The 26,191-nt window shown below is 41.9% G+C and overlaps 1 protein-coding gene across 3 annotated transcripts; it reads right to left on the bottom strand.

The window, feature by feature from the left end:
• RNF2 (ring finger protein 2) lies at positions 1 to 25,564 on the bottom strand. 3 transcript variants are annotated; one of them, XM_084782331.1, is made up of 7 exons: positions 25,397 to 25,564; positions 13,030 to 13,118; positions 8,803 to 8,963; positions 8,076 to 8,291; positions 3,422 to 3,694; positions 2,146 to 2,317; positions 1 to 1,926 (listed from the first exon to the last, which is right to left on the bottom strand). In XM_084782331.1, exons 2-7 carry the CDS (start codon positions 13,114 to 13,116, stop codon positions 1,825 to 1,827), a joined length of 1,011 nt encoding a protein of 336 aa, XP_084638457.1. In that variant the 5' UTR covers positions 13,117 to 13,118; positions 25,397 to 25,564; the 3' UTR covers positions 1 to 1,824. The 3 variants fall into 3 exon arrangements, with proteins under 3 accessions (XP_084638457.1, XP_084638458.1, XP_084638456.1); XM_084782332.1 differs by having other exon boundaries at positions 25,412 to 25,564; XM_084782330.1 differs by lacking the exon at positions 25,397 to 25,564 and adding an exon at positions 24,961 to 24,985.
• Between the last annotated feature and the right edge of the window lie 627 nt (positions 25,565 to 26,191).

Here is a 26,191-nt window from a genome sequence, read left to right as displayed (position 1 = left end):
GAGAATTTAATCATTTAATACAACTACTAATCTAATATGTCACCAATAAAATCTAAGCCATTACATCACAAAACAAGAGTTATATTCAGCAAACATGCATTAATAATGTATACAACCTAACATTAACCCAGAAAAGGAATTAGATAGAAAAGTTCTTATAATTTTTGGTGGTTTTCAAATCTTATGGCACAGATTACCAAAAAAATTGTAAAAACAGATTTCAAATATTTTCAATAAAATTGTAAAAAATTGAGTATGCCTGTAAGTTTTCATACTTGGCTCAAGATTGAAAGCATCAAGCTAGCCCCCAACTGTCTATACTGACAGATAAGTAGTTTTAACGACTAGACAGACTTGAGTTACAAATGGTACTGGAGGTCTACTTCCTCCTATCAAACCCCTTTTGGGTGAAATTTCTCAATGCAAACATGACTTTGTAAATACTGTGAGAATATAAACTTGGAGACATATGTAGAATCAGGACAGAAATGAAAAATAAGACTTAAGTCTGACTGGTCAGCATAAAGCCTTGTGGCTCCCAAACTATCAATACTTTCTTAATACAAAACTAAGAATATTTGAATGACTACTCAACTGGCAGAAATTCTCTACAGGACTGTCTCATTATGTATCAGAGCAATGTTCACACACTCCATAACCTGCTTCTAGAGTGTAATTAGCAGCACACTAAATTTATAAAAACATAGCAACTCAAAATACAAAGAACTCTTCCAACAAAAGCAACCTTTCTTTTCCCTTTTTTAACTCTAGGTGTCATGTTATTCTAGAATTAATAAGAAATTAAGGGAAGCTTTGAACATATCTTGTACTTTTTCATCAAGGCTAAAGTGCAAAATATCTCCGTTATCTCTGGTATTTTAATAAAGAAAAGCATTAAACATACATAATAAAGGAACTGAACAGCAGAACTAATACAGAAGAAATGAACTCTCAACTGCACAGAGCAATACATATTATCTCCAACTTTTCTGTCTTGAGTGAAACCTGTAATGAACCATGTTCTCAGAGAACTTTAGTTTTCTTTCCCATGACCAGAAATCCTAAGCTTATAGTGAAAACAAATGAAGAAACAAAAGACATTGCATGACAATGGACACCAAGTTCATAAAGAACCTCTTTTTAAATGAGATATTATGTAAGAAAATACCATGAAAATAATAATCCTATGAGAATTGTTTTAAGCACAGTAAATTTGAGCCTCGGTCTTCATGAAGATACTACAGTTTATATAGAAAACTATAAATATACAAGACTCCAAGGGAAAAAGTCAGAATACATATTGTCTAACACTCTTTAGGCTAAAAAACTTTTGAGAGGGGAAAGATGGCTGATGGCCAAATGAATCTTAAGCCAGGCATGGTAATCCATGCCTAAACCCCAGGACTCAGGCAGGAGTTATCACTCCAAATTCAAGGCCAGCCTGGTCTACTCAATGAGTTCCAGGCTAGCCAGGGCTTTATAATGAGAGCCTGTCTCAAAAGATCAAAAACTGGAAGGAAGGAAAAAATAGAGAACTAGGAAACACTCCAAGTCTAAGTGTCCTCCCCAAAGGAACCACACTTCCTGTAAGTATATAACTTAGTTATACTCTTAAAGGGGCAAGGGACTACTAAGTTACTAGAGTCCCTTCCAAAAAGTAAGTCTTAAATTAAGGGGAAATGAATCTAATAGTGTAAACAAGTCTGGCTCAGAAAGAAAACTGAACATTATCCCAGATCTGTCCCTAACGGCAATGATGGAACATCTTTAATATTAAAGAAATAGGCTATAAAAAGTTCAGTCTCAGGATTGATTTTTAAAAGCTCATTTGTGCTCCTTGGTGGGTGCATAGTAAAGTTCCATGGGTTTGTTCACTTTCCAGTATTTCTCACTGACCAATTCCAGAGAAAAAGAGCCATTTAATACCTGTAACAAAAGAGAGGTGATGTCATGAGAGTGTACTGTGCTCAGTAATAGGGAAACTAATGCAAAGGCCACAGCAGAACAAAGGGCACCACAAGCCACTTATCTGCTACTTTTCCTTTCGGGGCCTCAGGGTTCTTATTCCAAACAGACCCCACACCACTACTGGCCACTTGGTCAAGGAGCTCACACATTCAACAGCCCATTAATGTAAATACTCACGGTGAACTGGCCACTGGCTGTCGCTATATAGATGGTGTATTGCTTCTCGCTGGCTGTATCGAGGTTCATCTGGTTTGATTCTCCTTTGCTTCGAAGCTCTTCTAAAGCTAACCTCACAGCCAGATACTTGGATAAGTGATCAACAGTAGCATTACCCGAAGTCTTTATGTATCTAAAAGAATAAAGCATCAAAAATTCAATTTGTTGACTATAACAAAAATGTTCCTAAATTATATAGCCAAAAAGCCATGTAAAACATGTCCCAATTTCTAAAAACATTAGAAATTAACTGCTTTATAAAAAGAAAAGACATGAAAGTTCATCACCTTTACCTTCTAAAATACAAAGCAACAACAACAAAAAAATCAAACAATTTTACAATTTTAAAAAATAAATCAATCAGCAAACCTTTCAAACCCAATTACAAGAATCTGTTGGATGCAACACGACGAATATTAAGAATAAGAATTGTTGGGGCTGGAGAGATGGCTCAGTGATTAAGAGCTCCACCTGCTCTTCCAGAGCTCCTGAGTTCAATTCCCAGCAACCACATGGTGGCTCACAGCCATCTATAATGTGGTCTGATGTCCTCTTTTGCAGATAAAGCACTCATATACAATAAACAAATAAATCTTAAAAAAAAAAAAAAAGAATAAGAATTGTCTAAGAATTAACATTTCAGCCGGGCGTGGTGGCGCACGCCTTTAATCCCAGCACTCAGGAGGCAGAGGCAGGTGGATTGCTGTGAATTCAAGGCAGCCTGGTCTACAAAGTGAGTCCAGGACAACCAAGGTTACACAGAGAAGCCCTGTCTAAAACTAAACAAAACAAAAAAAGGGGGAAAAAGAAAAAGAAAAAACAAAAAAACAAACAGAAGAAAGAAAAAAAGAAAAGAATTATTCTGGTTTTGAAGGATGAAGGTGAACACAGAAGTGCTGACCTTAGGATTTTTTAACAAGGTATACTATTCAATTACTCATTCAACAAACACCTGATGTTTCTTTGCACTCACTGGAGCTCACCCTTACCAGTGTTAGTTCAGCACCTACTCTGGATTACCTTTTTCTTCATCGCCTATGAGGTTTGTTCCTTTATGAAGAACAACATTTCATACAAAGAGAGGAAGGGAGGGAGGAGGAATGGGCAAACAAGCTATCTCATTCAAATCGAACCATAAAACTAGGATGGCAAATACTGATTTTATTTCATATACAAACTGTCCTACTACACTCCAAATTAAACCCTCTGAAATCAGGTAACTAATTCACACACTTACCTTGTCTGCGCACTGTCATCCTTCTCCATAAGTGTTGGATGGGGCCTGAATACCAACTCTATCTCACTAGCACCATCCATCACCGGGTCAATGGCCACTGCTGCATTGTTGTTATCAAGCTCAAGCCCAGAATCATCCGATGTTTTGGTCCGCTTGTTACTAGGGCCCGCTTCCTGATTGCTGTGTGTGGATGCATTACTACAATGTGAACTGTCGCCATTATCTTCTGCACCACTGCCATTTTCAATCTGTTGCTTTTTGCCACGCTGTAATCTAATTAAGAAGAGAAAAGTAATAAAGCTTTCGTTAGGATCTTTAAAGCATCAAACTTCAAGCCAAGTTTTCTACTCAAGTTCAGAATTTGGGTGTTGTTTGTTTTTTGATACCTTGACATTTGTTTGCTTAACCTTATTTAAAAAAAAAAAAAAAAAAAAAGAGGAGGCCGGGTGTGGTGGCGCATGCCATTAATCCTAGCACTTGGGAGGCAGAGGCAGGCAGATCGCTGTAAATTGTCAGCCCGGTCTACAAAGCAAGCCCAGGACAGCTAAGGCTACACAGAGAAACCCTGTCTCAGAAAAAAAAAAAGTTGAAGAGGAGGAAGAGGAGGAGACAGACAGACAGCGGTCCATTTGCTGCCCCGCCCCCCAGGATTAAAGGGCTGAGCTGCCATGCCCAGCTGAGTTTGTTTTATAAGATGAAAAGAATTCTGTTAAATAAGCTCTCTTAATATTTAAATATGGTTAACATAATTTATTAAATATATGGAAAGACCCACATGATGGAAAAAGAACCAAAAAACTAACTCAACAGCAACAAATGACTATGTGAAGCCAAAGCAGCAAAGCTGCTGTAACATGTTAGGCAGCATTTGAAGAATGATATTCAGGAGCCGGGTGGTGGTGGCGCACACCTTTAATCCCAGCACTCGGGAGGCAGAGGCAGGTGGATTACTATGAGTTCCACCCCAGTTTGGTCTACAAAGTGAGTCCAGGACAGCCAACGCTGTCTCAAGAAAACAAAAAAACAAACAAACAAAAAAAAAGATGTTCAGGTAAGAAAAAATAAGTGACATCTAAGTAGGATGCATTGTCCTGACGGTAAAATTTTACAAGTCTTGACTAGTATATGAAGAGCAATAAACAACTTAAAATTGTGGCTAGGGGTAGTGGCTCACCACTGTAATCTCAGTACTTGAGAGACTGAGGCATGAGGATTGCCACACACTTGAGGCCAGCCTGCTCTATACTGTTAGTTCTATAGTTCATATAGCAGAATTATATGACAAGACCCTATCTCACAAAATGACAAAAGGACAGAGTTAGAATGGAGGATGAAATTATAAATACTTAGCTACTTACTACATAAAATAGATCTATATGAAAGTTGTTTGGTTGGTTGGTTTTGGTTTTTCAAGACAGGGTCTCTCTGTGTAGCTTTGGCTGTCCTGGCCTTACTTTGTAGACGAGGCTGGCCTCGGACTCATGGGGATCTGCCTGCCTCTGCCTCTGAAGTGCTGGGATTAGAAGCGTGCGCCACCACCTCCCAGTGTATGAACGTATTTTAAAAATTCAAGGGAAAAACATTTCAAAGTGGAATCTAGACTCCAAAGTAAATATGCCAGCAGTGGATACACCAAAACTTTGCACAGAAAATAATTTTACTTCACATTATCAAAATTTTTTTAAATTCACATATTCGAGGTATTTACTGAGCAGTTAGTTATTTTAAACTAAGCCTGGTTCTAAGTACTGGGATTGTAGGAGTTGGTATTCTGATGTTCTCTACTCCCTAAAGGCTCATTCTCTTAGTGCAGCAGGGAACCCATGTCAGAAAGTAAGTGCTGTAGAAGAAAGGCAGGCAGGAAGGATGGAATGGAGTCTTAGTATATACAGCACTCAGCAGAGACTGTCAAAGTAAGTGAAAGAGCTGTACCATATGCCTCATCTGGGACAGGGTCTCTGAAAGAATGAACACACTCAAGTGCCCTGAGAGGCAGAAGCTAAGATGAAGTGTGGGGCTGGGGAGCCTTTTGACTAGGGGAGCAAGAATGAGGTCAAGCTGTGTCCAAACCCCCAGAATCTTGAGACTGGCAAGGGCAGGAACAGGACCATTCTCTCCCTACCTGAACCTGCAGGTCCCAGAGCATGTAGCTTTATGAGGCCTACCTTTGCCACCCTTGGTCACATAGCCTGATGGCCAAAGAGACTAAACTTCTTCTCTCCTTAAAAGGTTATGCCAGCAAGCACCCGGAATCCTCTTCATGCAAATAAGGTATTCCCAGCACCGTGGGCCTGGCCAATGATGTACACTCACCTCGAAACCCTCTACCCATTCCCCCAAGGTTTAAAAATAGCCTTTGTACCCCTCAATTAAACCAAAGGCTGTTTCTCATGCACTCACCAACAGAGTCCCACTAGCCCCACTAAGCTTCCCTCCCCAAGTTCAGCTTGGTGAGCATCGAGCCTGAAGCCTGGATAGCCCAGGGCGGAAGGCAGACAGGGGGCTGCACTGAGGAACAGTAAGGAAACTACAAAGTAGCTCCCAATCAAGAGTCTGTATATCGCACAGGCCAGGCGATGCAGATGGTACAGAAAAGGGCCCTGTGGTCACCTGACATCTAGGTTCCAACCTCAGAACCAATCTGATGGAAGCAAAGAACTGACACCCACAAATTACCCTCTAATCTCCAAAGGGTTAGGCAAAACCAGAAGCTATCTATAGAAATATTTTACCAAGGAAAAGTGTGTTCCTCGTGAAACTAAAGTAAAAAACTAGTAAGCCTTAACAACTCAGGATTGTGCAATCCTCTAAAAAGAAGTGCAATGAACATTTAACTCTGCATCTTACTTTCAGACATATAGTTGTATTCACAGAATGGAACTCATCTTTTAACATTTACAGCAGAGTTTTTTTTTAATATTTATTTACTATGTATACAGTGTTCTGCCTGCCCCCCAAGAGAGTACACCAGATCTCATTTATAGATGGCTGTGAACTACCATGTGGGTGCTAGGAATTGAACTCAGGACCTTTGGGAGAGCAGACAGTGCTCTTAACCTCTGAGTCATCTCTCCAGCCTGACATAGGGTTGGTTTTTTTTGTTTTGTTTTTTGTTTTTTGAGACAGGGTTTCTCTGTGTAGCCTTGGCTGTCCTGGACTCACTTTGTAGACCAGGCTGGCCTCAAACTCACAGCGATCCGCCCACCTCTGCCTCCCAAGTGCTGGGATTAAAGGCGTGCGCCACCACACCCAGCTGACAGAGGGGTTTTTGACCACATCAGAATCATTTGTAACACAGAAACAGTAGTATGTGGAGGCTCCAATTACTTGATCTGGGATGACACCTGAAGATGGAGAGGTAAAAAAAAACTTTACAAGCCGTTCTGCTGTTGAGTCATATGACAGCCATTTTACTAGCACCTCCTATTTGAGATTTGTTTGTTTGTTTTTCTGAGACAGGGTTTCTCTGTGTAGCTGTCCTAGACTTAACTTTGTAGAGTCTGGCCTCAAACTCACAGAGATCTACCTGCCTCTGCCTCCCAAGTGCTGGGATTAAAGGCGGCGCCACCATGCCCAGTGCATCTCCTATTTGAAAAACGAGGACTATCCCTGAAAGCTGGCTAAACTATTAGCTAAAAGCAGGGAAACAACGGAAATAAGCAGGGTCCTGATACAGTCTTTGTGCTGAATATGCTAATTCTGAAATGCTTTTTAATTATGCAAGAGGAGGCCACCTATGGCTGTATTCACATTTAATCCCAACACACAGAGGGCAGAAGCAGGCCCATCTCTGTGAGCTCAAGTTCCAGCCAAGGCTCCATAGTGAGACCCTGTCTTAAATACAAAGAACAATCTCTCAGCTACTGAAGATGAAATAAATTCAGGCTAAAATCCAGCAGTCCAGCCTAGGTATGAAATGGATGGTAATTAAAGCATGAAACTAAAGGAAATGATCTGCAGAAAAGCTATTGTACTGAAAGCTGGACAAAGAATGATGCTGGAAACACTCCATTTGTAAGAATTAGAGAAATGAACACTTAATAAATTAATTTTGAAAGAATAGCTAATAACAACAACAAAAAGGGCAAGTAGTCTCTCCTGAAATCCAGACAAGAAACTATTACATGAGGAAAGAGAAATAAATTGCATTAAATGTTGCTGGGCACAATGAAGTCTTCAGCTCAATCAACCATTGTATTGTATAATTAACGTAAAGGTCACTAATAACTTTCACAAGGACATTATAACAAACCATTATGATGAAAACTTCACTAAAAAGGGACCTTAAAAACAATCAGGGATATATACAGACTCCCCTCTCAATATAATTATTCCATGCCGAAGAGGCACAAGAAGATGGTTTTCACATTTATTATTTTCAGTGTGTGTGTGTGTGTGTGTGCGCGCGCGCGCATGTGCGCGTGCGCGTGTGTTACATCTGTGGGAACGGGAATGTGTGTCCAAGCCAAAGGTTACCTGTTAGAGGTTGGCTCTCTCCTCCCACTATGGGTTCAGCAGATGTCACAGGCCAAGGTTCTAGCATTTTAAACACAACTCCCTAGAGTGTGTATAATCTCTGTCAGAGAAGGCAGCGGTACAGAACAGCTATTTATCACTTCACCTTGCTCGTCAGGTAGTCCTCCTTCTCACATACCTGTTCAGGGCCTGGATCTTCAGCCCTTCCTCAATGCTGTGGCTGAGCGCCTGCTGATTGTTGTGTTTATTGATCCTGGCTAACACCCTCTCCTGATGAGCCTCATACTCATCACGACTCGGATAAATCTTGCTAATGAGTGCATCAAAGTTTGGGTCCGGCCTTAGTGATCTTTTAGAAACTAGTTTTTTCCGGCAGGTAGGGCATTCTTTGTTGCTAAACAAAAAGAAAGAAAATGTAATCATGACAATATTGTTGGGCTAAAAAGAAAAATGTCCAATTTCTAAACAGTTATTTTTACTATCACACAAAAAATGTCAAATGGCTAACCAAACTCCCCTTGAAAAGCAAATAAAGATGTTTATCAGGATTTCAGAAACCTTAGTTGATTTGATTGGTAAGGGTGGGGTGAGGAGAGACAGGGAGACACCTGAGAGCAGGGCATGGCGGCTCACCCACGTAATGTCAGCACTTGGGAGGCTAAGGCAGGAGACTACATAGGAACCCAAGGCAAGTGTGAACCACATGGCAACTAGCATGGGCACAATGTAAGAAATATCCTATCTTAAAAGAAGGACAAAAGCCCTCCAATAATTAAAACCTATTCTGTACGCTCTCTAGGAAAGGTTCTAGTTCTCAAACACTTATGGGCAATATATTTTTCAAACTCCAGAAAAAACTACTGTCTTGTAATCTAAGGGTCCAGTAAGAACTCATTCCAACATACCCACTTCTAAGGGCTGTGATAATGCAATCTGCACAAAACCGATGTAAACACTCCTTTGTAGTCATGGTGTTCTTCAACATATCCAGACAAATTGGGCACATTAATTCACTGTGAAGACTTCTAGGTGAAACCACAATTTCCAAGCCATCTGTTATTGCCTCCTGGAAAAGAATGACTATTTAATCTTTTTTTTTAAATTGTCTACAAACTCAAACACACAAAAGTACTGAAGATCATAAAAGTGAACATCTATGTACCTATCATCCAAATCACTACTATGGCCAACTCATAGTCAATATTCTCTTAGCTAAAATATTCCTGTAGGCTCTTAAACCCTAACACCACTGCATTATTTAAATGCCCTTAACCCTAAAGGTAGGTGTGAGGGAGGGAAGGAAGGAGGGAGGGAGGGAGAGAGGGAGAAATGAAGTGTGGAAATTATTGATTTGAGACTCAGTTGTATATGTGATATTTTTCTGGGGGCTGTCTTTGAGAGGGCATGCGAGGGCACTTAATGTTTTTACAGAAGTCTTGTGAGATGGTGTGTGATGTTTGGAAGGAGTACAAAATAAAACACCACGAACTATGGGAAAACACTTTTTGCTTGCTACACTGCTATGCCGTCCAACTCTTGGCTGGTTTTCAATGGTCTTCACTTTGCAGAGAGAATTGTTCCAGAGAACTTCTCTTGATACTCTGGCCGATTCTGGCCTCTTCTACTGACTCATGCCAATTCAGCAGAGCCTTGCTGTTTCTGCTGGATCCTTCTGCCTCTTCAGACTCCCGTTGCTGTTTGGTGTTGGCTACTGGACTGGACTGCTGGTGTCCTGACAACACAGAGTGGAATTGGCCCAAGGAACTATGTCTAAACAGGTCCACAACCCTTTTTTCTTTAATATTCTTTTTCCCCTTCCTCTGGTTAGTGGGTTACAAGTGAAGTTTAAGAACTCTAAATAAAGTAGGTTTTAAAAAAAATCTAAGCCTAGGGCTGGAGAGACGGCTCAGAGGTTAAGGCTGCTCTTCCAGAGATCCTGAGTTCAATTCCCAGCAACCACATAGTGGCTCACAACCATCTATAATGTGATCTGATGCCCTCTTCTGGCCTGCAGGTGTACATGCAGGCAGGATACTAATACATGATAATAAATGTCAATTAAAAAAACAAAAACAAAAACCTAAGCCTGTATGTGGCGCCCAGCGGTGGTTTAGGCACAGTGGGTTACTTCACTTCTAATGCAGTAGAGAAATCGGCAGGTTTTGATGGGGTGGCAATACTGTTGCTGGATGATCTGCCTTGCTCCCAGAGGGGTTTTTTTCTGTTTTTGCGTCTTAAGTCTTCATATATATCATGTTGAAATAGACTTTGGAGGGAAAGCTGAACACTCTGAAGGTTCACTCAATTCTCCTGTGTTAGAAAGGTGTGAAGAGTTGGCTATGCACTTAGAAAGTCTGTGAACAGAGGTTGAAGTGCTTGGAGAACAAAAGAAGCCAGTGGGAGAACAGCAGGGTTCAGGCTTGGTGTCCAATACAGGGCATTGCCCACATAATGAAAGAGGAAGCAAACTAGGCCGAAAGGCAGACTGCCCCACCCACTTTCGACACCAGGTGTCCTGAACACCTCTGTGAGGCAAGGGGCCAGGAAGAGCAGGAGTCTGTACAAGAAACAAGGGGTTAGTGCTGAGCCAAGTGTGCCACCAGGAGATGCCTGGGGCTACACAGGCACCATCAGCCTTCCTAGTCTTTGTGCAGCATATGCCTGGTAATGAGAGTAGCCATGCTTGTGAGTTGACATGGCATCCAATAGACATGCTAGACCTAAAACATGTTAAAGAGGCTGTTGTATTGTATGGCTTGCATTCTCCATTCATTAAAGAAATGTTAAGTAACTGAGCTATGCAGCACAGAGTTATTCCCCAAGATTGTAAAGGATTGGTGTATCTACAGGGAATTACATTTTACCAGGAATAATCTGGTAAGGAATAAGCTGGGAATTATCAGTTGAGACATCAATGGCTTCACAAAGCAAATAGCTCAGGTGATTTACTCACACACAGTTCTCCAAACCATTTACACAAATCAACTTCAAAAGGGCTAGTGCAAATGACGAACGACACAGAGACTGGTCAAACAGAGACTGGAAAGATACAGCTAGCTTTCCCAGCAATTGGCCATTATCTCTATTTTCATAGGGTACGCAAAAGATATCTTTGCTCCCAAATAATTTTAAGAACATAACTCCCCCACTCCCAAAAAGTAGGATGGATGTTTATGGTTGTTTGATGTGTTATAGGTGTTTGTTATCATCTAGGGTGGTAGGTTGTTATTAGTTATGGTCAGAAAGGAAACAAAATAAAGGCTTTGTTTGTTTTTTGTTTTAATTTTTCAAGACCGGGTTTCTCTGTGTAGTCTTTGCTGCCCTGGACTCGCTTTGTAGACCAGGCTGGCCTTGAACTCACATCGATCTGCCTGCCTCTGCCTCTAAGTGCTAGGATTAAAGTTGTGCGCCACCACACCTGGCTTCAAAATAAGTGTAAATCAAGGATCTCTCTCTTCTATTTTTCTTTTTCTCTTATCTTTCTTATATAAACATGGGGGGAAAGGGAATAATATCATGATCATCATTATATTATTGAGTAAAAATTTTAAAAAATAAAGTGGAATCTACTAGTCTTAAATATTTTACTTTGGTACGGACTAATGTATACTGATAGAAATTTAAAGTTATTTTGTTTAATTATTGTATATTGTTAGAAAAATGAGGGCTTTTAAAAACTGTTATATATTGAAATATATATCTTCACAGAAAATTAAAGTTGTTCTGACTATTGTTTAATATTTTGTATATAAGCAGCTTATTTAAAATGTGATATAAAGTTCTAGTTTTATGGTTCTCATAATCATTTCTATTATGTATAGATTGTTAACGTTAGAAAAAGACAAGTTTTTTTAAACAGAAAGGAGAATATGAAGTGAAAGTTTCTGATTTCTTTGAAGACTAAGTTGTATCGTGGTGTTTTTCTAGACGAAGTCTTGGATGGGACATGTGATGTTTTGCTGTGAACAGAGAGGGCACATAATATTTGTAAAGTATAAATAGAACATCATGGACAGTAGGAGGACGCTTTTTGCGTTGCTACACACTGCTACGCCTTGTAACTCTCCGCTGGTCTTCATGGGTCTTCACTTCCAGAGAACTTCTCACGGTGGTCTGGCTCATTCTGGCCACTTCCCCTGACTTGTGCTGATTTGGCAGAACCATACTATTTCTGCTGGATCGTGCCACGGCTTCAGATTCCTGCTGCTGTTTGGTGTTGGCTATTAGACTGGACTGCTGGTATCCATCCTGACAACGCAGAGTGCAAGTGGCCCAAGGAACTATATTTTCCTATTAACATTTTTTGTTGTTGTTCTTGTCTAATTTGGAGACAGGGTTTCTCTGTGTGACAGTCCTGGCTGTCCTGAACTCACTCTGTAGACCAGGCTGGCCTTGAACTCACAGAGATCCACCTGGCTCTGTCTCCTGAGTGGTGGGGATTAAAAGCATGTGCCACACCACTTGGCTCCTATTAACATTCTTTCTCCAGGTCCTCTAGTTGGAGACTGGGCGCAGTACGGCCGCAGCACAGCTGTATCCGGCTCTCGGGCAGCAATATAAGTCTGGAGTCCCTCCATTACTTAATTTCTAAGAGGTGAACGTCTCTGGATGATTTTTCTCTTAATTCTCATATCCAGGTTAAAATGTACTGACAATCCTAAATATCTTATATTTTTTCCAGACTCCAGTGAGCTCCTCTGCCTGTCCAATCCATGGACAAAAATGTTAAAAATGAACAGTTTTAAGCATCTTTGCCTCAAACCTGCCATCCCTCCAATTCTTGGCATGTTTGCTTTCTTACAAGTGTCCATTCCTCCCCCAACTTTCAAATTGCCCCATATTTCCTATTACTACAAAGGAGACTTTCCCCTTATTCATTCTCATGCATGTAATTTTATGAATATTAAGTTGTTTCGTCTCTAAATATTTTTTAAGCTAAGCCCACATGAAGTATATTCAATATTGCTCCCCTAGTGCCTAACAGAGGCTGGTATGGGAGTATGTAATGTTGGCCGAAGCGTCAGCCAAACACATGATTCAGGACTGCTATCATGTAAGTTTACAATTACTGCCAAATTCTCTTTACGCTTTCCTTTTCTCCCATTTCCCTAACTTACAGTCGTCTGTATTACCTGAGGTGTTCGTTGTAATTCGTACAAACTGAGTTCCCATGTTTTGCTTAATGGTTGAGTTCCGTTTGTCTGCACAGCCTGAGACATTGCTAGGAATAAAAAGGAGACAAAAAGTTTTAGTATTTGAAAACGAGGTATTATAGTACAAACATATATGTAGTCCCCAAATTGGTGTTCAAATTTTATGGCTTAGAAATCAGTATCTCAAAATATGCCCCTTCAGAGTTCAATTATCCTCAAGCACTTGGGAAACAGCAAATACAAGCAAGGTTTTTCCCTCTAACTAGGGAACCAAATAAATAAATGAGAGGGAGGGAGGGAGGGAGGGAGGGGGGAGAGAGAGAGAGAGAGAGAGAGAGAGAGAGAGAGAGGGAGAAAACACTATGCTAAAGTCTCATACGTTCAATGCCTATAAATGTTTACCAGGGGCTTCAATGATACAAATTGTGAAACGTATTTTCAACACATGAAGTTAAACTATAGTCCAGTAAGTAAGCAATAATCACACTCCCTTTACAATAGGAGAAATATGAATAAATGAATAAATGAGGTTATTGAGAAATGCTTGGAAGAATGGCTGCTATCCTAGCATTTGTCTAGCTGTCAAAGGACATTTCTATACTTTTAGTACATCAAAACATCTCTCACAGATCTGGAAGCCAGAAATTCTACTTCAGTTCTATAAACTAAGGTGTTGGCAGGGCTACTCTTTCTCACTTTTGACATTGTCATCTACAAAGTTTACACTGCAGAACTGCAGAATTGAAGTGTTTTATATATATACTTTTTTAACTGTTCAAATCTGTGATTTTGTACTGTCCCACATTCAAATCTATCTTGGGTTGCATGGAGCACATGGGGGCAGGGGGGCAGGGGAGCTCTATGAAAGTTTCTGTTCAGATGAACACATTGTTTGGTGTGTGGCCACATCATTTCAATTTTGGTTTCTGTGGTCACAATGCCTTCTTTTCTGTGGTCCTAGTCCCTCAGTGGCCCCTTCTTATAAGAACATGTGCTGACATTTTGAGCCTACTTGGGTAATCCAGTATAATCTCCATTTCAAAATTGTTGATTTAATTACATATGCAAAAGCCTTCTCTCTGAGTAAAGTAACATTTATACCTTCAGAAACTAACATAGATAGATTTTGGAGGCTATTTTTCAGCCATCACACCTGTCAAAAGTAACACACAACAATAGAACTAATTCCCCACAAACAGCACTTAAAACCATCCAGCGTTTGCTCATTTAAACACTAAAAAATAAAACAGGATATCCTCATTTTTAACAAAGATATTCATGACTTTATTCCATGGTTAGTGTCCTTTCTGAATAGAGCAAAATAAAGGTCACTTCAAATCCACTGTCCGATCTCTAAACATTTGCTTTACATGTTATGTCTTGCATTATATTATAACATGCAAAAGAGCAACAATTTCTTCCTTAAAGTAATGTTTGGTAACAGGATAAAGATGCTAGATTTTAGAAATGTACTCAAAACTAGGCAAGCCAAAGAATAAGAAAGTCCAAGTAAGCAAACTGTCATCTTAACCCTGACTGCAGTGGCTGTCACCTCATACACACCACTTTCAGTACTATAAACTAAAGCTATGTCTGTAAGCAGACACCAATCTCTATAAGCTTCCAAAGACAAAAAGAAAGTGCTCTTCATTTTTTAATTGAAAAGCTATTGTACTAAACATCTGGGACACTCACTATGTTAGCTAGTACTTTGTAAGCAGTAGCGTTAATGCTTAATTGGATTGTAATTTTTTTGTACATGATGGAACACAGAAAAAACTATTCAGATTGACTTTCCAAATCTTTATTATCCAGTATTGTTTTCTGGGTACTGGCAGACCTTAATTTTTTTAGGCTCTCCACAAGTAAGTTACTCGTTACAAGGAAAATAAATATTTTAAAGATTTCACTTAAATGTACACTTATATAACATAGTATTCTGGATACAGTATCCCACTATCCTCCTGCCGTGGTTATCTCATCTCATGCTCTAACGCTAAGCCTATACACAAAGATGCTTTATTGATGGCTCCTAATTCAGTCTTTCTCTCTGGTTTCAGGTTCAAGGTCCTTCAATGATCAGCACTAGTTGCCTCAGCAGCAGTTTTATTTTCCTTCTCTTTGCCTGATGGTAAGTTAGCTAGCAGACCCATAATAAAAACAGTGGGTAGGGCCTGGTGGTGGTGGCGGCGGCGGCGGCGGCCCATGCCTTTAATCCCTGCACTTGGGAGGCAGAGGCAGGCAGATCTCCCTGAGGTCAAGGCCAGCCTGGTCTACAAAGTGAGTCCAGGACAGCCAAAAAACCACAAAGAAACCCTGTCTTGAAAAAGCAAAAACCAAAACAAAAGTGGGCAAACATTTACTAGAGGCCTTCACTGCGATAGAAAATGACAACTCCAATATATGTTTTCACACACCTGATAAATACTACAAGAGCACAAAGACACAGTCAAACAGGAGGGGGAAACCAGACAAGGCTCCCTAGGCGAAAGGACTCCTCCTTGGAGAAGCGTAACTAAGTAATTAAGTGAAGAGAGAAGGCAGGACAAGCAGCAGCAAAGCAACGCTCAGCAACGTTTCAGGGCACTCACCGCGTCTGAGTCAAAAGCTCAGGGAGACTGTGTGCCGACACAGTCCCAGCGCTTGTGAGGCTGTGGCCAAACTTAGCAACAAGAAATGTGTCAAAAGAGGAAGGGAGAGTAGAGGTAGTAAAGCTGGACGTGTAAACCAGAGGACTGTAAGGCGGCTCCATGTAAAAAAGATCCACAGCACAATAACATGGTCAGACGCAGTTTAGGCAAAAAGAAATAAAAATGAAAACACCTCTGGCCAAAGTAGAGGACAAATTAAGAAAGGTAAGACTCCTAATTAAAACAGGCATGCAATAATATTCAAAGGACCAGAAATTGCTGTGTTAGAGCTATTAGTAACAACGACCAATTAGGTAAAGCAGAACTAAAAACAAAACAAAAAAGAAACCTTTGGATTGTTAAAAATACTATATAGAAAATGAGGAAGAAAATAGTAAAGGGCTCCAAAACTTGTGACTATGTAGGTGCTGATTAGAACAGGAAATGGTATTTTTACAATTTCTATTCTAAACATATTAATGGATGTTCTAAGACCAAGAAGAAAAAAAAAAAAAGGCATGGTGGTGCAGGCCTTTAGTCCCAGCACTCAGGAGGCAGTGGCAGGCAGCTCTCTGTGAGTTCAAGGCCAGCCTGTTCAATATAGTGGTTCCAGAACAGCTTACACAGAGAAAGCAGTGAAGGTATCCCTTTGCTTCCTGCCTATTTGTATTCAGCTTCTAAAGCACTGCTGCCACAAGGTGGAAACAATCTGGTAACAAGAACGCTGGCTTCAGAAATAGAAGGACAAACTTCCACGCCAAAAGGAAAGAAGCCCAGCTTCTACGCTCTAGGGTGAACTAAGGCTAATCATTCTAGCTGAAGATCCAGTCTCCTTGTTCACACACTTACGTTAAGTAGAATCAAAAGCTTTTTTTTTCCTTTTGGTTTTTTGAGACAGGGTTTCTCTGGGTAGCCTTGGCTATCCTGGAACTCATTCTGTAGACCAGGCTGGCCTGGAACCCACAGAGAACTGCCTGCCTGTCTCTCTGAGCACTGCAATTAAAGGCGTGTACCACCAACACAGAGCTTAAAAGTATTATTCAATGTTCTAAGCAACAGAATTTGCCTCGTTCTCCTGAGCTATGATTGATCTTTGACACTTTCTTCTAACTTGAATACTCCAACCATTTGTCACAACATTATCACAATCATTACCTGCTATCTTTTCTGTCTAAAGCAAGACAAAAAGAAGCAAATAATACATTAGTCTTTACAAAGAAGGCAGACACAGTAGCTCATACCTGTAATCCAAACCCAAGGATGTAGAGGCAGGAGATCAGAAGATCAATATGTATGCAACCTGGTAGTGCATGCCTGTAACCTCAGCACTCAGGGAGGCAGAGGCAAGAGGATCTCTGTGAGTTCGAGGCCAGCTTGGTCTACAAAGTGAGTCCAGGACAGCCAAGGCTACACAGAGAAACTCTATCTCAAGAAAGGAGGGAAAGTGTGCATGTATGTAGAGCTTTTAAGTCTTTCTGCACTTAAGGCTTTCTACACTTTCACCTGAAAGAGAATAATCATCCTATACTTCTCCATGTCTGTCTAAATCTAAATTTAGATTTAAAGAAATTGTAGTCATAGGTTTTACCTGAATTAGTATCCTTAGTGCCACAGACTATATGAGGGTCTTTCTGCAATTTGGAGGGGTTTTGCTTAATTTGACCAGAACCATCTAGTTTTATTTAGTTCATAGCATATGTCTATCCTTTCAACCACTCACATTCTTTTTACTTCTTTAATATTTATTTATTATATATAGTGTTCTGCCTGCATGTACACCTGCACACCAGAAGAGGGCACCAGATCTCAGTACAGACGGTTGTGAGCCACCATGTGGTTGCTGGGAATTAAACTCAGGACCTCAGGAAGAGCAGCTTAACCTTAACCTCTGAGCCATCTCTCCAACATGACAAGTCACATTCTTTAAACCTGGTACCACCCAGTTCTCATCTGCAATTAAAAATTTTTTATCTCTTCAAAATCAAATCAAACTACTGAGCCAGTCCACCGCAGTATTTGTGACAGCAAGAGGAATGTGCACTAAGGGGCTAGGATTATAGATCAGCTGGGAGACGTCCTACCTAACACACACAAAGCCCTGACTTCAACACCCAGAGCAGCAGGGTGGGTAGCAGCAGCAGTCTTAGGTGGGAGACACCCAGATCCACCAAGTAAAGTCTAACAAGGCAGAAAAATACACTAACTGTTTTAAGTTTCTGGAGACGGTATAGATTGTTGAAAATTATATTTGTAATAAAAGAATAATGAAACTGGGCATGGTGACACTTTGTGTGTGTGTGTGTGTGTGTGTGTGTGTGTGTGTGTGTGTCATATCTTTAGTCCCAGGAAGAAGCAGGTAGACCTTTAAGTTCAAGGCCAGCCTAGTCTACTGCATGAATTTCAGGACAACTAGAGACACAGAGAAAACGTGTCTTGAATAACCATTGATGATGATGGTGATGATGATGATGATGATGAAGAAGAAGAAGACCTAAAAAGAAGAAGAAGAAGAAGAAGAAGAAGAAGAAGAAGACCTAAAAAATAGGAGGAGGGGGAGAAGGAGGAGGCGGAGGAAGAGGAGGAGAAGAAGAAGAAGACCTAAAAAATAGTTCAGTTTGAAAAGCTAAGGGGAAGCTGGGCGCGGTGACACACTCAGGGAGGCATAGGCAGGTGATCTCTGTCAGTTTGAAGCCAGCCTGGTTAAACAATCCTTTTGAAAAGCAGCTAATAATTAAAATTTATGATAAAAAGTCATATTCTTTAAGACTATAATCTCATAATCTCAGGAAAAAGATAAAATGATGTAGAAATAGTGCAAAAAGCTCCATGAGTGTGTATATCAAGCATATATGTTTATATATTTGTGATGCCTACTAAAGCAAAGCTCTGTATAATCAATTAGGTATGTGTGGTGCTACTGCTGCACAACACAGAACAGCACATTAGGCAAGCGACCTTGTATGACACACATCCCCAGCTCAGGCTTTTATAACTTTTTTCCCTCCTACTTTAGTTTTTTGGCTCAGGATCTTACTAGGTAGGTCAGTCTTGAACTTTTGATCCTCTTGCCTCAGCCTTTTGAGTACAGAGATTACAGGTCTGTATTTCAGTAGCCAGGAGAGGTTTTTGTAATCTTGACAAGTTCTTTTTAGCTGGGTGTGGCACAGCTTTAACGCCAGCACTAGAGGCAGACGCAGATGGATTTCTATAAATTCAAGGCCAGTCTGATCTATCCAGCAAGTTCTGGGGCAGTTAGGGAGGGTTACATAATGTTTTAAACTAACAAATCACAAACAAAAACTTTAAAAGAGAAGACTATAATAATCCTGTAATGAATGAAAATTTTATGGAAGCAGCCGGGTGATGGTGGTGCACGCCTTTAATCCCAGCAGTTGGGAGGCAGAGGCAGGTAGATCTCCACGAGCTCAAGGCCAGCCTGGTCTACCAATAGAGTCCAAGACAGCCAGGGCTCTATTACACAGAGAAACCCTGTCCTGTTTCAACTTTACAACTGTCTACAAATATGGCAATTCAAAAACTTAAATGTAGTCATAAAGTTATCACCAGCCACAAATCAATGTTTCTTTCTTCACATACATTCCTTTCAATTGGCTTTGTTGACTTAAAAAACAAAAAGAAAAACAAACAAACAAAAACCCTGTCATCTACCTATGTTATCTCTTACTATCTTTACAAATACTCCATCAGGTCAATTGGGTGGGCATAAAGACACATGAATACACAAACATATTCAGCTCAAGATCTGCTTGTAATTGGAGCAGGACCTAGAAACGAAGTGAGTCTGTTCCCTCCCCATCTTTTGTAAGTGCTGGCTGGTGACTGAGCCTAGGGCCATATGCAAGGAAGGCTAGCATTCTCCCTGAGCTATACAATCCTAGCCTTACAAACCAGGTCTCTTACCCTCAACTCTAAAGCTCCTTCTACTATACCCACTACTCATGCTGAAGTATATAGTAAGCCTTTTAGAAGACATCTGGCTGAGTTCCAAGACAGCCCTCATACGCTGAATTAAATTCTGCACAGAAAGTAATGTAAACAGTGAAAGTTTAATGCAATTACTGGCTTGGATACATACATATTTTAAAAAGTAAACAATTAGTTTTAAATCAATAGGTATGTGTATGGTGGAGGAAGCAGGTAGAAAGTCAAACTACTATGTAGGATCTATACATTTCACAACAGCTACCAAAGATCAGTCATCAATACAACAATAAGGACATAGAGGAGAGTTGATGATAAAATATGCCAAAAACAAATGAGGAATTTGTTTTCTCTTCCAGAAATAGCATAAATTAAACAGAGGTAAGAGCCTAGATAGGAAACCACTGAAAAGAACTCTTAAAAAGTGTGATGGGATGCTGAAGAGTAGCTCTCCACAACTGTACTGCTGGCTTCTGGAAGAGGTGCGGGAGGGGAAGGAGGGACTCCATTCTATTTAAGGGGCAGGCCACTGAAAGTTTGACCATGCTCCAGTGAATATACAGATAACACAAACTGGAGTTTTTTAAATTCTTATTTTTATATTTTTGTGAGGAGTCAAAAGGGGAAGGGCTGGGAAGTGAATGTCATAGGTTGTATGATGTGAAACTCTCACAGAATAAAAATATGTCTTTTTAAGGTAAGAAAGGCTTATTTTAGCCAATAAAAAAATAAATGCTACAAGTTCTGAGATATAGCCTATCAGAAATCTAAAGTTGCTTTTCTATCATTTGCTGATGCTGTAACTGCTTCAATTAACTAAAGTGAATTGTCACCTCCAGAAAAACTGACTACCCAAACTACTTTTGAATGACCTTGGAAGGAGGAAATACGTCTATAACAGTTTATTCCCATTATCCAGTAAAAAATAAATTACTAAGCAATCTATATACATAGCACTAGACTTAAAGTACAAGGAAACAAGAGTTTTTATAATTCGGATAAATAAGGCACAAAAATACTTAACAATAATTATGACAAAATTGAGACAGCTCACAAAAGCATCCTTCACAGGAGATGGACACAGAAATAAAGGGGGCTCTGACCAAAATATAAGATAACAGTCATTAAACTGAGCTCAGCAAAGAAACAGCAACTTGGCTGCTATGTCCTTTGGGCTCCCAAAACCCACCACTCATCTGTTACTGCATGTAACACACTGTACAGTAGTTTATTTGCCATGCCCACTTAAGCTGAACTCCCTTAAGACAGAGCCCTTAATGTATTTTTCTATTTCTAATTCTGAGCAAAATGGTCTGGCACACAGAAAATAATGTTTTTTGAAAGGGAAGATAAGAGCATGGTTTCCTATTAACATCACTGTATTTTATCATGTACCATTTGCACAGGTCCTTTATTCACTGTCTCAATTCTAACACTACCCTCCTAAAATAGTCTATGGTGACAGCAAAATTATTCACCGATATTTCATGATTCCTATCAGTAGGATCTCTGTTAGGTTTTGCTAATATAGTTTGGGATTGTTTGTTTGTTTTTTGAGACAAGGTTTCTCTGTGTAGCTTTGACTGTCCTGGACTAACTTTGTAGACCAGACTGGCCTCGAACTCACAGCAGATACAGCGGATCTGCCTGCCTCTGCCTCCCAAGTGCTGGGATTAAAGGGGTGTACCATCACTCCCGGCTGCTAAAAAGGTAGTAAAATGGAGATTGGAAGGCAAGGAGAGAAACCTTTTAAGTTGCTGTTAAGTTGAAAACTGTAGCCAGTCCCTGGTGGAGGTGGCAGCAAACAGGCTCATCTTTGAGTACTTCCAGAACTAGTCACCACGTATCCTTATAAACAGTTGACCTCTACCAAAATCCAGCATCAACTCCATAAATCCTCTTCTCAGAACTCATGAGATTTATTTATGTATATGAGTACTCTATCTGCATGTATACCTGAATGACTGACCCCTTTATGGGCGGTTGGGAGCCACCATGTGGTTGCTGGGAATACAACTCAGGACCTCTGGAAGTGGTCTTAACCTGCGAGCTATCTCTCCAGCCCTGAAATTTGTACTGGGACTTAGCACACTGCTAGACAGTGGTTTTTTAAAAATATATATATATATATATGGATGTTTTGCTTACACGTGTGTCTGTGTGCGACATGCATGCAGTGCCAGCAGAAGCCAGAAGAGGGCACCAAATATGCTAGGATTGGCGGTATGTCATGCTGTGGCCACCTTGTGGGTCTGGGAATCAAACCAAAGGCCTCTGAAGAGAAGTCTGAGAACTGGAAGAGACTTGCTGAGCCATCTCTCCAGTCCTCTAAACCTAGTGAGTCTAACTGCTCTCTCCTGAGACGCCTTGTTGCTTCAATAAACTTGAAGTTGTTTTATAAAATCCATTTTACAAAGGTAACGTGAAATCAATCATTTGTTTCTGTAACATGAAGCATAAAAGCCACTGAATTTTTGTTCTTGTGATCCAAGCTATCAAGCTTTTGAATAAAAAACAAAAACATAACTTAAATAGTACAGGATACTTCAAACATATTCACTGCCCTCTTGTTACTGCTACACCACACAGTCAAAGATAACCAGGACACAGTGGAGTTGATCTAGTCCCCACTGTTCTCAGTCTAAGTGTGAGATGAGACTGCTGAATATGCGGGTTTTGTTTTGTTTTTGCTGTTGTTCCAAGTGACCCAGAAATGCCCCCAGAGCATCTAGTGTTCAAGGAAAGAAACAGCAATCTGTTACAACCCTGGCAGGCCTGAACTGACTGGATATTTTCAAGCTGATTTTCCTCAGTTCTGGGGACTAAGTCCAGGGCCCTGCACATGCTAACCACAATCTCCACCGCTCAGCCATACTCCCAGAATTATTTTAAAAGATTTATTTATTTATTATTTATACAGTATTCTGCCCACATGTACACCTGCAGGTTCAGAAGAGGACATTAGATCACAGTATAGATGGTTGTGAGCCACCATGTGGTTGCTAGGAATTGAACTCAGGACCTTTGAAAGAACAGACAGTGTGCTCTTAACCTCTGAGCCATCTCTCCAGCCCCTCAGAATAATTTTTACATTTTACACACTGACTCTGAATTTTATTTGGTTTGGTTTTGGTTTTTCGAGACAAGGTTTCTCTGTGTAACAGCCCTGGCTGTCCTGGACTCATTTTGTAGACCAGGCTGGCCTCAGAACTCAGAGATCCACCAAATCAGTAGCAGGTTTATATGTTTGCAGAATGTACACAACCTAGGGCTGGGTAGATACCTGGGTGGAAAAGCTACCATTGGGGAGGTACTGTTGAGACTGAAATAGTATTGTGCCAGGGCACAGTGGCTCATACCTATAATCTCAACAAGACTTGTAGAAGTCCAAGGAAAACCTAGATTACGGAATAAAATCCTACCTCAAACTGCGGTACATTTTTCTTTTCTCCAGAATTCAGTGAATGAATTGTTTCAAAACTTTGAAGTTATTTTTACATCATACTAGATACACTCCCATAATTTTAATAAAGTGGTGGTTTTTTTTGTTTGTCAAGACAGGGTTTCTCTGTGTAGCCTTGGCTGTCTTGGACTCACTTTGTAGACCAGGCTGGCATCGAACTCACAGAGATCCACCTGCCTCTGCCTCCTGAATGCTGGGACTAAAGGCGTGCGCCACCACACCTGGCTGTAAAGTGCATTTTAATGTGAACTAATTTCTCTTACTAGAAGAACCTGTTTCTTTGCTAATAAGATAGAAACTAAACTGTGCCTAAACATCTGGTTATACATTACGTTAGGCATGCACCACTTTTATTCAAAAAACTGTACAGTATGAACATAAACCTTGAGTAAATCAGATTACACAGTATAGAGCTGACATCAGAAACCTAAGATCAGTAATAGACTAATGAAATTCCAAACACATTTGTGCACTTAAGTCTGTGTTTCCATATACTCTACCTCAGCACTTCCTTGAATGAGCAGCACAGAGAAAACAAAATTAAACAATAACAAAGTCCACTAACTTCCCAGTATTTTGCATGTCTGCGGTGTCCCTTATATTACTTGTTCTAATTTGAAGCTTTCTGTGCAGCTCATTTGAGTACCATTATCTTATTTTTCAAATCAAAGCCTAGCAAGACTCAGGCAATTATCCTTCACAGTCTCCTTTTAGAGGGTTTTGTTCTGTTTTTGCTTGATTGTGTTTGTTTGAGGCAGTCTCATAAAGCCCATGCGTTTATGTAGCCAGGGATGATGACCTTGAACTCCTGATCATCCTGTCTTTACTCCTAACAGCTGTTAGAGCTAGCTGTGTACCTAAAGGCTCCATTTTAGTCTTCATCTATAACTAATGTCAAGTGTGCATTCCACACTTGAAAAAAGTAAAAAAAAAAAAAAAAAAAAGCCGTATTTGCTGTTGGTAGGTAACTGTTGTGACATGGAGAAACCTCCGAGGGCGAAGAGGTATGTCCAGGAGTTAATATTAATATCACTGCCACTTAAGTCCTTTATCAATCAAAGGCTCAAATTTCAACTTAAGACACACAAAAAAGTAAGCCAGCTGTGGTGTTGAATGTCCTTAATCTCATCACCAGAAAAACTGAAGCAGGAGGTTGCCAGCTCGCCAGGACTGTACTGAATGGTTAGCTGAAAAATAAATTAATCTACCTCAAGACCAAACGTCAATCTGAATTACTAAATTACTCAGCAACTACAAATAATTAAAAACATCAGCTACCAATTCCACTAAGTACTCCAGTTGATCATCTCGGAAGCTACCAAAAATAATGTAATGCAAATGGCTCATGGTACTTTTAATTAAATCATCAGCTTACGTTACTGACACACAGCTTTTTTGTTTCAAAAGAAATAAACGCACACCTAAGATTTCTCGCACACCGCATAGAAAGTCTGTCATTTTCACAATACGTTACAAGGCATACAGACTTCCGACAGCCTCTTAAAGACACCCAGTGGGGACACCGGGGAGACGAACCGGTAATTTGTTTCACTGGGCAAAATAATCGAAATCGAAGTTTGCGAGACCGATTTTTACCAACAGTATCTCTGAGAGTAGAAAGGCGACTTCTGTAGCAAGGAAGTGATTCTAACAACGAGGACCGGGGACTGGGGAGCCGACAGCGGACCAAGGATTTCGGCAAACACCAACCATCCCGGGGGGTTCAAAACGCGAAGCTGCCAGCAGAGCAGACCGAGTCGGCCGCCCCCTCCCCCAACGCCGCCTCGGGGGTGAGCGGAGGCAGCAACAGATACTCCGGGGCAGGCGGCGGCTCTTCAGGAATGCGGGGCCGTGAGTGGGGAGTCCCAAGCTCACCCCGGTCCCGAGTCCCAAAGGAAGGAGAGCTGTCTGCCCCGGGCGCCCCGCCCTCACGGCGCGGACCTCCCATCCCAACCGGGAGGCCCGGGGGTAAGTTCGCGTCTCGGTCCGGAGCCGCCCTCGAGGCCCCCGGCCGCCGTGAGCCGAGGGCGGCGCGGGTGCGCTTCCCTGGAAGAGCTCCGGACGCTTCTCCCGCCTACTGCTCCCGGGCCGCGAACAATGAGCCCTCACGGGCGGGCCGCGAGCGGCCGGGGGCGGCGGCGCCATCGCCTTACGGCCCCTCGCGGCCCGTGGACACACACACACACATACACACACATACACACACACGCCCCCAGCCTCGCCGCCGCTCCGGCCGCAGCCCGTCCCGCGTTCCCCCGCTACAGCAGCCCGCCGCCCCGGCACCCCTCGCCGTCCCGCCTGCCCGCCTCACCGGCTCCTGCCCCACCTCGGGGGTGCGCTGGCCGCGGCCGGAGAGAGACTCGAGGATCAACCGCCGGCGCCGCCGCACAATATGGCGAGCCTCGGCTTCCGCAATGGAGCTCGGGAAATACAACAGGGGCCGCTCAATATTCATGAGAGACTGGGAGGGAGCGGGGGCGGGGGGTGGGGGGGCGGGAGCTGGAGGGGGCGGGCGGGGGGGGGGAGCCGGCTCGGCCTGAGCTGCGGGGAGGGCGGGAAGGAGCGAGCGAGCGAGCGAGCGAGCGAGCAAGAGAGGAGGAGGCGGAGGAGGCGCGGGACGCGGACGTGCTCCGCGCGGGGAGGCCCCCGGCGTAGGGGAGGGGGCGGTGCCTCGTGCAGGCCCCGACCGCCAGGCCACGCCCACATCCTGGCCAGGCGCCCGCCCGCCCGCGGCCAGGCCACGCCAAACGCCCGCAGCGCCCGCGCAGCCCTCAGCCCGCGCCTGCTGACGGGGCGCCTCCTCCCAGTCTGCATCCCCCCCACTCCCTGGAGCCTTCCTGGGCCTGCCTAGGCCCCACGGGTTGCGCCTTCCCGCGCGCTGCGGAGGTTTGGACTTGGCCTTTCAGCCCCTGACTTCGTCCTCTTAGGCATCCCAGCACTCGAAATCCTCAAAATTTTCAGCCGCAGAACTTTCCAGACTTTGGGTCTTCGGCGTCCCAGTCTGGTAGAGCCTTCATCCTTGCTGAGTAAAACCCGCAAGATCTAAGGAAAGTGACCTTCAACTCTGGAAGCTGGTGTGCCTGTTAGTTTGTTTTTTTGTTTTTTG

This window comes from Acomys minous (assembly GCF_964271855.1).
Source record: "Acomys minous genome assembly, chromosome: 1".
In the NCBI taxonomy this organism is placed as follows: domain Eukaryota; kingdom Metazoa; phylum Chordata; class Mammalia; order Rodentia; family Muridae; genus Acomys; species Acomys minous.
This window is presented reverse-complemented; position numbering and strand designations above follow the sequence as displayed.

Bases quoted from the DNA above. Each gene is read 5' to 3' on its own strand.
- RNF2 (XM_084782331.1), bottom strand. From the start codon at position 13,116: ATGTCTCAGGCTGTGCAGACAAACGGAACTCAACCATTAAGCAAAACA. The intron at 8,964-13,029 runs GTAATACAGACG...ATTCTTTTCCAG, and splicing joins AATTACAACGAACACCTCAG to GAGGCAATAACAGATGGCTT. The intron at 1,927-2,145 runs GTGAGTATTTAC...CTTTTGTTACAG, and splicing joins CAGCCAGTGGCCAGTTCACC to GTATTAAATGGCTCTTTTTC.